General features: G+C 39.2%; 1 protein-coding gene across 5 annotated transcripts in view; it reads right to left on the bottom strand.

Annotated features, from left to right (window-relative positions):
* Positions 1 to 12,565, bottom strand: part of LOC140195305 (uncharacterized) — a 224,580-nt gene that overhangs the window by 185,340 nt on the left and 26,675 nt on the right. For all 5 annotated transcript variants that reach the window (XR_011885416.1, XR_011885417.1, XM_072253406.1 and 2 more), the window contains exons 3-6: positions 11,000 to 11,550; positions 6,980 to 7,000; positions 6,757 to 6,816; positions 5,575 to 5,628 (exon numbers count right to left, since the gene is read on the bottom strand). Coding sequence is in view for 3 of the 5 variants with exons in the window: in XM_072253406.1 (XP_072109507.1) it covers positions 5,575 to 5,628; positions 6,757 to 6,816; positions 6,980 to 7,000; positions 11,000 to 11,550 (686 nt within the window). In the remaining 2 variants the exon portion in view is untranslated. The remainder of the gene's footprint in view (positions 1 to 5,574; positions 5,629 to 6,756; positions 6,817 to 6,979; positions 7,001 to 10,999; positions 11,551 to 12,565) is intronic.

The raw sequence follows: 12,565 nt of genomic DNA, 5'->3' as shown, positions 1-12,565 counted from the left end.
ACATTAACTTTAGCCATAGGTGCAGCAATTTCTTCCTCCAGCTTAAGCTGTTCCTTCTTTTTCTGTAGCTGCTCCTCTTGTTCTTCCAGCACATTTGTCCTTCAGTAATCATCAATGTGCTACCAATGCAGCTAAACTAGCCTCTGTTTTAATGCGTGCAGAGGTGGTAGTTGATACAGAAGATTTTCTTCCTGCAACAGAGCTCGGTAAGCTAGTCCTTCTGCTTTCAACATTTGACACCCTGTCACTAGGTCTTCCATCACCTTGCATGTCACCTGTTTTATCCGGGATCATAACATACATTGGAACTTGGGAAGCATTGTCTATTGGAAGGTGAGGCATGTTTTTCTTCAACAAAATGTCGCAACTACTAGTTGAAAACAAACTAAAAGATGCTGACAGGCTGGGTGAGGGAGTATCGCACTGTATTACACGCTTCCAACTAACTGAATTCCAAGTCAAAAAAGTAGGTTTAATCCTTTAATGCAAACCAATAATAAAATAATTTGACTCTTCAGTAATTCACGTAAAACAAAGATGAGCAGACAAAGACCAACATAAATGGATCAAATTCAAACAAGGATGAACAGTCAATGAAAAATATGTTCCCTATTCACCCACTCTCTTTGCCACCATGGAGGGGAACAGGTGACTATAATGTTTTATTTTAACCACCGCCCTACACCGCGCATCGCCCGCTCACATAATAAATTCCCTTAACCCAGAATGAGGTTGTGCAACACAAATAGAATACAGACAGATACATGGCTCTACACCCAACAGCATCTATTCTCAGGAGGTTAAGGAGTTTCATCTCATTATCGATTACTCTAACAAACTTCTACAAATGTGCCGTTGAAAGTAACCTGACTGATTGCATCATGGTCGAGTACAGCAGTTCGAATGTGCAGGAACACAAGAGAATAACAGACTCTGTCCAAGGCAATCAGTGGTACATCTTCCATGCCACTAGCAGTATCTACAGGAAGCTCTGCCTCAGGAAAGGAACACCTTTCATTAAAGATCCCCAGCATCCAGGCCACACCATCTTTTAACAGCTACCATAGAGCAGGAGGTACGGAAGGCTGTGGAACTGCTACTTCTCTTCAAACATTCAGGTCTTGAGCCAACTAAAAAAACTCTATAATCATTACAGTTCAGCAATACTATGACCACTCTGATCATTTTACACTAAGAGGGACTTTTTATGTACTGTCTTCTTTCTTGTAATAGTGTATAATTTATGCTTTTCTTGTGAAAGCTGCTTATATGATGCTATGTCTGTGATTTGTTGCTAGTAAGTTTTACATTGCACCTGTAAATTTACTCACAGCTTGTGGTACCATCCAGGCTGAAAATTTACTTTAATGAATGGAAGATGGAACTCCTATCACTTTGGAAGACACAGAAGAGAATCAGTGGGCGAAATGAAGAAAGGATCAATTTCAAAAGGCTGCTGAACAAAAATACTACCAATGTCATCTTTTATATTTGCTCTATAATTTCTGGTTTTCTAAATCCACCTCTCAGCATAAATGAATTGCAAGTGCAGATTATTTTGATCAGAGATATACTGTACACTCAGTGGCTACTTTTTCTTGGTACACCTGTATGCCTGCTCATTAGAGCAAATATCCAATCAGCTTTAGTGTTTAGTGCTTCTGATAAAATTAGCATTCTGCTTCCAGACGATATCTGAACACACAAGACATTGAACCTTGAAGTGGATAGACTACGGCAGCAGAAGAGCATGAACATTCAGATATACACCTAGTGATCACTTTATTAGATACCTCCTGTATCCAATAAAGTGGCCATTGAGTGCATTATTAAACAATCTCAACCTCAAACTCTTCTTACTGTTTTCCCTATTCTCTAACAATTTCTTGAATTTGCTAACCATTTTCAGTTCCTTTCCCTGAAAATGATCTACACATTCACCATTTTCAAAGTAATTAAATCCTAACTGGCTGCAATACTTTCTTGGGTGCATGTTCATCCCAGCCAGTTTGTGATTATAAATATTTCTTTGATCGTCAGATTTTGTAAGAAAACATCCATTTTCAATTTTCATATTCAAATACATCTTAGCATCAATCATTCCAATTAAGATCACCTTGTGAAGGAAGGTTCCATGGAAGTCAACTGCCACATGATTGTACTAGAACCAAATTTATGATGAAATTTAACACTCTTATAATTTTCCTATTTCTCAGGAGTCGTTAAGCCTGCGACCACTGTAAAAGCACAAGATAGCACCAGCTCTGCGTGCATTTACTGCTTAATGCATTCATCTGGATTTCCTATTCCATGAGCACCCAAATTTGGAGAATCTCAATGGGAATAGTAAGTACAATAACACTAACAAAAATTTCCTCATCATATTCTGGACAAGTGTCCAATACACTGGGTAAATTCCAGGCTCTCAGAAGATAATGATTTGAGATGTTGAATGTGAAAGGAGTACAGTATGTGATTTAAAATTCAATATTCTTCTTGGATTTTGCTCTTATTGGAAGAAATTACTATAATGAGAGAAAGGAAAACGTACCTTTTATTAATTTATAAAGGTATACAGGACAGGAAATTATTTCCAATTTACACCCTTCATAAACTGTAAAACATACCTTTGTCTAAAACATAGCAGCATTTATATAGATTACCGATTACACAACCTCCAACTCCAAATCCAGCCTTGACCTCCAGGCCAGGTCTTCACGTGCTGCCGCAGAAACACCCGTCTCCCTTTACCCCAACACCATTCTGCTATCCTCTTTTTCTCAGGTCCCAAAACCAGCTCTTGGGTGCTTGGAGACACTTATCTTCCTCTCACCTCACCATTGCTGAACACTCCAAACCTCCCTTCCCCTCAGACACTAGAAACCCTCTTCCCCCTCTGATCCCAGCTCCCATCCATGCCAGGTTTTCACCATTCCCTCTGACTTTCCCCTCTCTGAGGCAGAACGTTCTGGCCTCAGTAAGGGTCTCACTTTTGTTCCCCTGTGGCCACAGCTCAATGAGTTCCGCACCCACCACAATGCCGAGCTCTTCTTCCCCTGCCTCTGTCTCCAAGTCTATTTCTTTGGCAAGGACTCCCCATTCCACAACGATGACCCCCTCTCCCATCTTCAACCTTCCTCCTCTTCCCGAACACCCTGCCATGACCTTCTGCCTGCTTTGGACCCTTTCATTGCCAGCTGCCGACGGGACATTAACTGTCTAGACTTTAACTCTCCTCTCTCCAATTCCAACCTCACACCTTCCGAACGCTTGGTTCTCCACTCCCTCTGCATTAATCCTAACCTCACCATCAAACCTGCAGAGAAGGAATGGTGGGCTGACCTCTACCTTGCTGAGGCCCAGCACCAACGCTCAGACACCTTCTCTTACTTATCCTTTGAAATGGACCTCACTAAGCAGCATCAGGCCATTTTCTCCCACACCGTAACCAACCTTATTGACTCTGGGGATATTCCATCCACTGTCACCAACCTCATAGTTACCACACCCCACACCTCCCGATTCTAACTCCTACCCAAAATCCACAAACCAGCTTGTCCAGGTAGACCCATTGTTTCAGCTTGTTCCTGCCCCACTGAACTCATCTGCATACCTCGACACTTTTATCTCACCTAGTTCAGACCCTTTCTACTTACATGCCTGACACATCACACACTCTTAATCATTTTAAGGATTTCAGGTTCCCTGGCCCCCATCATCTTATTTTTATAATGGATGTCCAGGCCCTATAAACCTCCATCCCCCACCATGAAGGCCTCAAAGCTCTGCATTTCTTTCTGGACACCAGACCCAACCAGTTCCCCTCCACCACCACTCTCCTCCGTCTACCAGAACTTGTCCTCACCCTTAATAATTTCTCCTTTGGCTCCTCCCACTTCTTTCAAATGAAAGGTGTAGCCATGGCCACTCACATGAGTCACAGCTATGGCTGCCTGTTTGTTGGCTATGTGGAACAGTCTATGTTCTAAGCTTACACTGGTGACCGTCCCGCACTTTTCCTATGCTACATTGATGACTGCACTGGTGCTGATTCCTGAAACTGTGTTGAACTCGTCGATTTCATCCACTTTGCCTCCAACTTCCACCCTGCCCTCAAATTCACCTTGTCCATTTCTGACATTTCCCTTCCCTTTCTCGATCTCACTGTCTCTATCTCCAGAGACAGCTTATCCACCGATGTCTATTACAGCCAATGGGCTCTCACAGCTACCAGGACTATATCACGTCCCACCCTGCTACTTGTAAAAACACCATCCTCTTCTCTCAACTCTTCTGTCTCCACCATATCTGCACTCAGGATGAGGCTTTTCATTCTAGAATGAAGGAGATGTCCTCCTTTTTCAAAGAAAGGGGCTTCCCTTCCTCCATAAATGCTGCACTCAACCAGATCTCTTCCATTTCACACACATCTGCTCTTCCCGATCCTTCCACCATACTACCAGGGATAGGGGTCCTCTTGTCCTCACCTACCACCCCAGTAGCCTCCGCGTCCAGCACTTAATTCTCTAAAACTTCTGCCACCTCCAACTGGATCCAACAACCGAACAGGTCTTTCCCTTCCTGCCCTATCCACAGGGATCGCTCCCTACGTGACTCCCTTGTCCATTCATCCCTCCCTACTGATCTCCTGGCATTTATTCTTGCAAGCTGAACAAGTGCTACACCTCCTCCCTCACTACCATTCAAGGACCCATCAAATGAGGCGACACTTCACCTGTGAGTCTGTTGGGGTCATATACTGTGTTCAGTTCTATCGGCGTGGCCGCCTGTATGTGTGTGTACACACACACACACACACACACACACACACACACACACACACACACACACACACACACACCGGTGAGACCCGACATAGATTGGGAGACCGCTTCACCAAGCATCTCCACTCTGTCTGCCAGAACAAGCGGGATTTCTCAGTGGCCACCCATATTAATTCCACTTCCCATTCCTATATGTCCATCCATGGCCTCCTTCTCTGTCACAATGAGGCCACACTTAGGTGGAGGAACAGCAGCTTATATTCCATTCGGGTAGCCTCCAGCCAGATGGCATGAATATCGATTTCTCAAACTTCCAGTAATGCCACCCTCCCCCTTCACCATTTCCCATCCCCTTTACCCCCTCTCAAATTATCTCCTTGCCCACTCTTCGCCTCCCTCTGGCGCTCCTCCCACCCCCTTTTTCGTTCTTCCTTGACCTTCTGTCTCTTTCACTAATCAACTTCATCCCTCCCCCTCCAAGTTTCACCTATCACCTGGTGTTTCTCTCTCCTCTCCCCCAACCTTTCAAATCTACTCCTCAGCTTTCTTCCTCCAGTCCTGCCGGAGGGTTTCAGCCCGAAACATCAACTGTGTCTTTTTCCCATAGATGCTGCCCAGCCTGCTGAGTTCCTCCAGCATTTTGTGTGTTGCTCGGATTTCCAGCATCTGCAGATTTTCTCTTGTCTGCGTTTAACATTTATATAGAAACTACTCTTGCTAGCTATTAGTTTCCAACTAATGTAGCATTTAAATATATACATATTATGTAATAAAATACTGTTTCCAGTACCTGTCCTCCTTTTTCACCAGGTCTGCCATCTTGACCTCGATCTCCTCTTCTTCCCTATTAATATCTAAATTTTAGTATAATGTTTACCAAAATTACAATACATCATATTTCACATTTTGTAAACACATCATTAGCTTATTTCTTTTAGGTGGCTTATCTATGCATTCCAACTAAAATGTGTGAAACTGTTTATCTGATGATTGTTCAGATCTTGCTGGCAATTCAGTTGTTGTGAAATGCAAAAAGCCAAAATCTCCATATGAAACCATCTGGCAGAATTCTTCTTGTTTTCAGATTCACTGATAATTTTCCCTCTTGTGATTGGCTAGATTGGTTAGAATCTGCAGCTCCGCCGATTTCAATACCAATTGTGGGGCTTCAGAAAATAAAGATACCCTTTTAAAATTTGTTTCAATTAAATGTTTTGGTATCTTGTGCCTTTTTTATTATCTAAAATTGAACAGTTTTATCTTTTTATTTACTCTGTTAATTTTCAGGGGCATTTTGAAATGAAGCTTCCTCGCTACATTTCTGTGGTTACTCACTCCATGCTGCTGCAGGACAGAAGATAATAATGAATATTTGGACTTCGGGGCATGGAGGGTGGTGTGTTTGGGGGGTGGGGGGTGCGTGGGTGATGAATTTAGCCAATGAAAATTTGCCAGTAAGCTCTGAACTAAAGTGATAGTCAATCAAGTCTTCACGACCTCTCATGTTGTAGACAATTCAAAATTCAAGCTTTGTAAAGCAGGGGTGATGTTAGTTCATGGTTTTGAGAAAGATTTCCTCGGGGGAATGAAAAAGATTTCGTTTGCACGGAGAGCAGTCAACAATTTAATGGAAGCAGGAAGGCTTCTTCAATCCTATGGATCAATTAATACTGGAAGTTTAAGGTTAAATAATCTGAAAGACGTTCCTCACTGAAGCAAACCTTGTGATCTTCTGCTCTGCTGATTCCAGAGAGGAAAAAAATTCACGTGGAGGCTTAGATTTTGTTTTGGAGTTATTTACTTGTCATGTTTTCTCATGATATTTTATGTAGCTGGAGTATCCACCAATATTCCTCAGCCTAATTGTTTATTGGTCAGGAAAAAAAAAGTTAATGCTAACAATTGGCATCTGTTCAGTAAGGCAGCTTTCATAAGATAATAAATTCAGTACATATTTCTCGCCAATACTTACAGGAGCTCCATCTTTTCCTCTATCTCCCTTTTCGCATGAACATAGCTTTCGTTTTGGACACTATTTTACAAATAAAAAATAAATTACATGCATCCATGGTAATTGACTTAATATTTTAAAAAAGTGTTTAAAATCTCAGTGCTCAAGTTTGAAGAGTTAGTTACTACGTGAGCGCATATATATTCAGCACATGGCACAATAGTAAAACTGATGCAAGACTTACCAACCCTTTGGCAATTTTCAACTAAAGTAAAGAAAGGAAACAGATTTCAGTTAATTTACATAAGCTGTTATTAATGGTGATTCAGATCTTTTCAGAATTACAAGTTACATAGTGTATGACAGTTTTATATTTATCATTAGCCATTAGGTTAATTTTGTCAGATGTTCTATAAATCCTGGAAACTTTTCCCATGAGTAAAATAAATAGGTTACATTAAAATACAGGACAAATAATCCATGCAAGCAAATAAGCCAGTTGTTTAAGATATGAACAGAAAACCACCCTTGAGTGGTTTCAAACTTATGCAGGTACACAACTAATATCTTGAAAGTGCATTCATGTAAGCACAATTTGGCACCCACTATATACAGTTACCAATCTCAAGAGACATAACAAATCATTGTATACATAGGGAGCATTGTATAGGTAGCGCCTGAAGTATCATTGAGGATCCCTACCACCTATTCCACAATCTCTTTGACCCACTACTATCAGGAAGGAGGTACAGGAGCATCTTTTCCCCAGATTACAGCAGCTTCTTCCCCCAGGCTGAGAGACTATTGAATGACCTGCTCCCACTGAGGCTTTGTCACCAGGATAGAAAGCTGTTTACTATACTGCTTACCTGTGCTGCACACTACACCTGCATTTTAAATTCTATTTTATTAAACTATTTGTGATAATATTTTCTTTAATGTTCTATGTGTGATATATGTATTGTGGGTGCACTGTGGTCCGGAGGAATGTTGTTTCATTTAGTTGTATATATGTACATTCAGATGAAAATAAACTTGAATTTGAATCACAATTCATCTCCCAGTTACTGTGGAAGTATTCTTCACTTCTTTTAATTTGAGGAAAAAGACAATTATAATTGGAGTGAATAATTAACCAAAGAGTGAAATAAGAATATACTTATACATATATGTCAGGAGTCAATTTACAGTTTAGAAATATCCAATTAAAATAAGAATTCTTATTAGCTCTTTTTTTTTCATTATTAAACTGCATTATTTTACTTCCAATAATCCTTATAGTATTAAACTGTTGAAGAAGAATGTAGTTGTCATAATTCTGTTACAACTACAAAGGTTAAATTATTCAAAAGATCACTTTGAATTAATTACTTGGGTCATTTTGGTCTCTGTGAAGTGTTTACAATATGTACTTATACAGACGCTATGTAATGAAATACATGCCTGAGGTCTGCCATGGAAGAAAATTCCAATCAAGAAATAAAGGTCTTCATTGTAAATTGATGTCAGGAATAGAGCATACAATCACTGACACGAAGAGTGAGGTAGGAAGTCTGGGGATCTACAGGGCCTTCTGATATCAAAAGCTGGGTTCATTTCAAAATATTCTCATGAAATTCCACTAGAAAGCAGCCAGACCAACCAAAGGCAAGAAATACAAGAGATGATTGCATAGAAATTCATCCTTTGTCAGGAATACTAAACATAGTAGGCATTCTTTCAACTCCACTTTGGATATCGAGTGGTAAAATGATAAAAAGACATATGAAAATAGTGAATAAGACAACTAATATTCAGCAACAGGGGCATCGGGTCCTCTCAGAGTTTGATGAACTGTATTTGTGGAGAACTAGTGTATCATGGATCATATTTAGATGACATACTAAATGATCTGGTATGGAGATCAGGAACATTATTAGCATGAAATTGGGAACTAAAAATTGAGAGTTAACTTAAACTAGAAATTGTTTTCTTTAAAAATGCAGCACATCAACAACATCTAAAGCAAAAGCAGGTTAACACTTCAACTGGAAATTGCTCATCACACTTAAAAATTAGCATCAGGCAAATATTTCTTCTTCTTCTTCATGTGCCTTACGTGTTACACGCTTGGGCGATCATGGCTCTCCACATCGAACGATCCCTCGCAGCGTCAATGATATCTCGCACACTTAGATCTGTTAGTTCTTTCACAATGTCCATATATTTTCTTCTTTGCCTTCCTCTTCCGCGTTTCCCAGGCATACTGCCTTGCAATGTAAGGCATTCTATTTCTCCCTTTCTGATGACATGGCCCAGGAATTTAAGTTTCCTTCCATTTAATGTTCTCATTAAAGATCTTTTTGTATGGTACGTTGGAGTACTGTCTCATTAGCTGCCCTATCTCTATGATATTTTCAGCATTCTTCTAAGAAACCACATTTCTGTTGCTTCTAAGTTTCTTTGGAGTTCTGGTGTTACAGTGCATGTTTCAGAAGCATACAGCAAGATTGACCAGATGTAACATTTTAGTAGCCTAAGCCTTGTTGATACAGAAATGTGTCTGTTGGTAAAAATGGGCTTCATTTTTTTGGAAGTTGGTTTTGGCAATGGCAATTCTTCTTTTTATTTCTACTTTACTTCTAGCATTTTGTGATGTAAAACTACCAAGGTAATTAAAGCCGGTCTTTTGTTCAATCTCTTGGTTACCAATGTACAGTTGGCAGTTGGGAGTATCCTGCTGTTTTGATATTACCTTACAATTGGTTTATTTACAGTTGATGATTAGACCAAAATCTGCACTTGTTTGTACTACTTTGTCTAGGAGGATTTGTGGGTCTTCTGCAGCACTTGCTATTAGGGTGGTATCGTCTGCATATCTTGCATTGTTAATGTTAACACCTCCAATTTTTGTCCCATCTAGGTCTTCTATTTCTCTGAGAATCATTTCACTATAGATATTAAATAATTCCAGTGAGGCAATACATCCCTGTCTAACTCCTCTTTGAATTTTAGGCCAACTGTTTATATTATCATCAATTTTTACTGCCGCCGTTTGATTCCAATATAAATTCTGAAGCAGTTGTTGGTCCCTTCCGTCAATGTTTAGTTTAGCGAGAATTTGAAATAATTTTTCATGTTGCACTTTATCGAATGCTTTAGTGAAATCATTAAAACATAAAAAGACATCATTTTGATATTCAATTGCCCTTTCTGAAAGCATTTGTAGTATGAAAACTGCATTCTTACTTCCTCTATCCTCAATAAATCCCTGTTGTGGTTTTGAAGTTTCTGGCCATAACTTGTTTTTAATTCAACTCAGAACAATTCTCAACAAAATCTTTATTATGTGACTCATAGGACTGATTGTTCTATAATTTTCGCAGTCAATAGTTCCAGGAATTTTTGGCAGAGTTATAAATACTGATTTCAAGAGATCATCAGGCAATACACCAGACTCATATATGCTATTAAACAGTTCAAAAAGAATATCTATGCCCAGATCTTCTAAGGCTTGTATCATTTCCACTGAAATTTCATCAGGTCCCGTGGCTTTACCATGTTTCATGCTTTCCATTGTTTTAGTTATTTCTTCTTTGGTAATAGGTAGGCCAGAATTAGGGTGTTTAATATCTGGAGGTTCCCCTCTATTATCCTCAAACAGCTGCTCTATATACTGAATCCACCTCTCACATACTTTATCTGGATCTGTTAGTATGGATTCGTCTGCTGATCTGATGCATCCTGTAGAGGAGGTTTTCTTAATTCCAGTTATTTCCTTAATTTTATTGTGCATTTCTTTGCTGTTGTTAATATGGCCTTCTACTTCATTGCATTTTTGATTTAGCCATTCTTCCTTTGCAATATTGCACAATTGTCTGATCTGTCTGTCCAGCTCTCTGTATTGCACTTCATTATTCTTTACTAACCTTCTTCCTTCCATCAGATCTAGAATTTCCTGGGTTATCCACCCCTTGTTGGTGTGTTGGATTTCTTATACTGGGATTATCCCAGTACAAGAAATCTAGGCAAATACATAGTCCCTTAAAAACATCTTCACAATAAGACAGGCAAAAGGAATATAAAAATCATCCTTGGTTACTATTTGCTAATCCATAAAGTCAATCAGTTTTTTGTCTTACAAGCAAACAAACTTAATTCATTTTCCAGGTATTGTTTTAATTTTTAAGTGTTAATAGATACTGATGTGAGAATTCAATTAATTTAAGTCATACGCTTCATTTCCGAATAACTATCATACGAATTCCAAGTACAATTCACTTACTACTTCATGGAGTATATTGCTCGTAAGGTTGGTATCCCTGATGCCATGAACAAATTGTGATGCTGGAAGACTTGCCACTGCCGACAGCTCTGAAGAAATATGTGAGGGCCCGATACAAAATAAGGAAATTCCATTCTGCTTAGCATGAGCTGCGACGTCTTGAAGGTTTGGATTGCGGGGATGATCCACTCCGTCTGTCATTAAAATGGCAATCTTCACGCTGTTCTGCCTTGCCTCAGTCTGGAAGAGCTGAGTCGCATTTCCTATGGCATATGAAGTGTAAGTACCGTGGCCAATGTGTATCATGGATCGCACACGATTCTTGAATAGATCCAGGCCTTGCCAGTCTCGGAAACTGTGGTCCATCTTGACTGAACTGCTGTACTGTAGAACGGCCATTCTCCAGAGCAGGTTCAGCTTTTTTGACTGCTCAGACTGTAGAGCTTTTTCAGTGAACTCAATCGCAAATTTCTTCTCTTTTTCAAATAAGAGATCTTTGGTACTCTCAGAGCTATCCAAAATGAAAGCAACTTCTATAATGCAGCTGAGATCTGAAAATAAAGTTACCTTGTGAGTGTATTTAAATGTTTATCTTACTACTTAATATAGCTAAGGATGCTATTAAACAAAATTTATCAAGCTTCTTTCCAAAATTTGCAAGAGTTTAGTACTCCTGCTGACCCATTCTCTCAAAAAATTAAAACTTGCTGTACCTCTATACTTTAAGAGTCCTGATCACTAAGCTTGAATGCTTTTCTGACTCAATTACTTAACAAAAGATTAAGGGAATGACATGGTAAATAAAAAGATTGCAGGTCTTGAACATACTCTAACATAATACTTTAAAATGTACAATTATTTTTATGTGTCCAAATCACTTGAGTTTTTATATCAAGTCAGTAAAAACTGAATAATTGTTCTTCATCTATGATTCCATTTCTCTTTGCTTATTTAAGATGTTCCTTAAAACATTGTTGTTCGTCCACTGTCATCGTCGATGAAGACCTCGACACCATTATGATGATGATGGTGTCGAGACTAGCACGTGATTTGGATTTAAGTGAGGGAGAGTTGCAGAGCATCAGCCTCACTCTCTCTTCCCAATTCCCATCTGGATCCAAAAAAAACGATCATTCTACCGAACATAGTACCATTAGTTATGACTCAGTTTCATGCAGCCGTTTAAAGTTCAAAGTAAATATTATTATCAAATTACATATATGTCACCATATACAACCCTTTCTTGTTTTCTTGTGGGCGTACTCAGCAAATCTATAGAATAGTAACTATAACAGAATCAACGAGATATCAACCAGAGTGCAAAAGACAACAAATTGTGTGAATGCAAATATAAGAAAATAGCAATAAATAACAATATAACATGTGATATTGAGGTAAAGGGTCATTAAAGTGAAATCAATGGTTGCAGGAACATTTCAATGATGGGGAAAGTGAGTGTAGTTTAGTAATTGTTCTCGAACCTGGTGGTGCAAGTCCTGATGTCCCTGTAGCATTTGGAGATGTTTTCTATTTTCATTTACAAGCAGTTCTTATTAACTGATATTT

The sequence above is a fragment of the Mobula birostris genome, chromosome 3, assembly GCF_030028105.1.
Source record: "Mobula birostris isolate sMobBir1 chromosome 3, sMobBir1.hap1, whole genome shotgun sequence".
Taxonomy (NCBI): domain Eukaryota; kingdom Metazoa; phylum Chordata; class Chondrichthyes; order Myliobatiformes; family Myliobatidae; genus Mobula; species Mobula birostris.
This window is presented reverse-complemented; position numbering and strand designations above follow the sequence as displayed.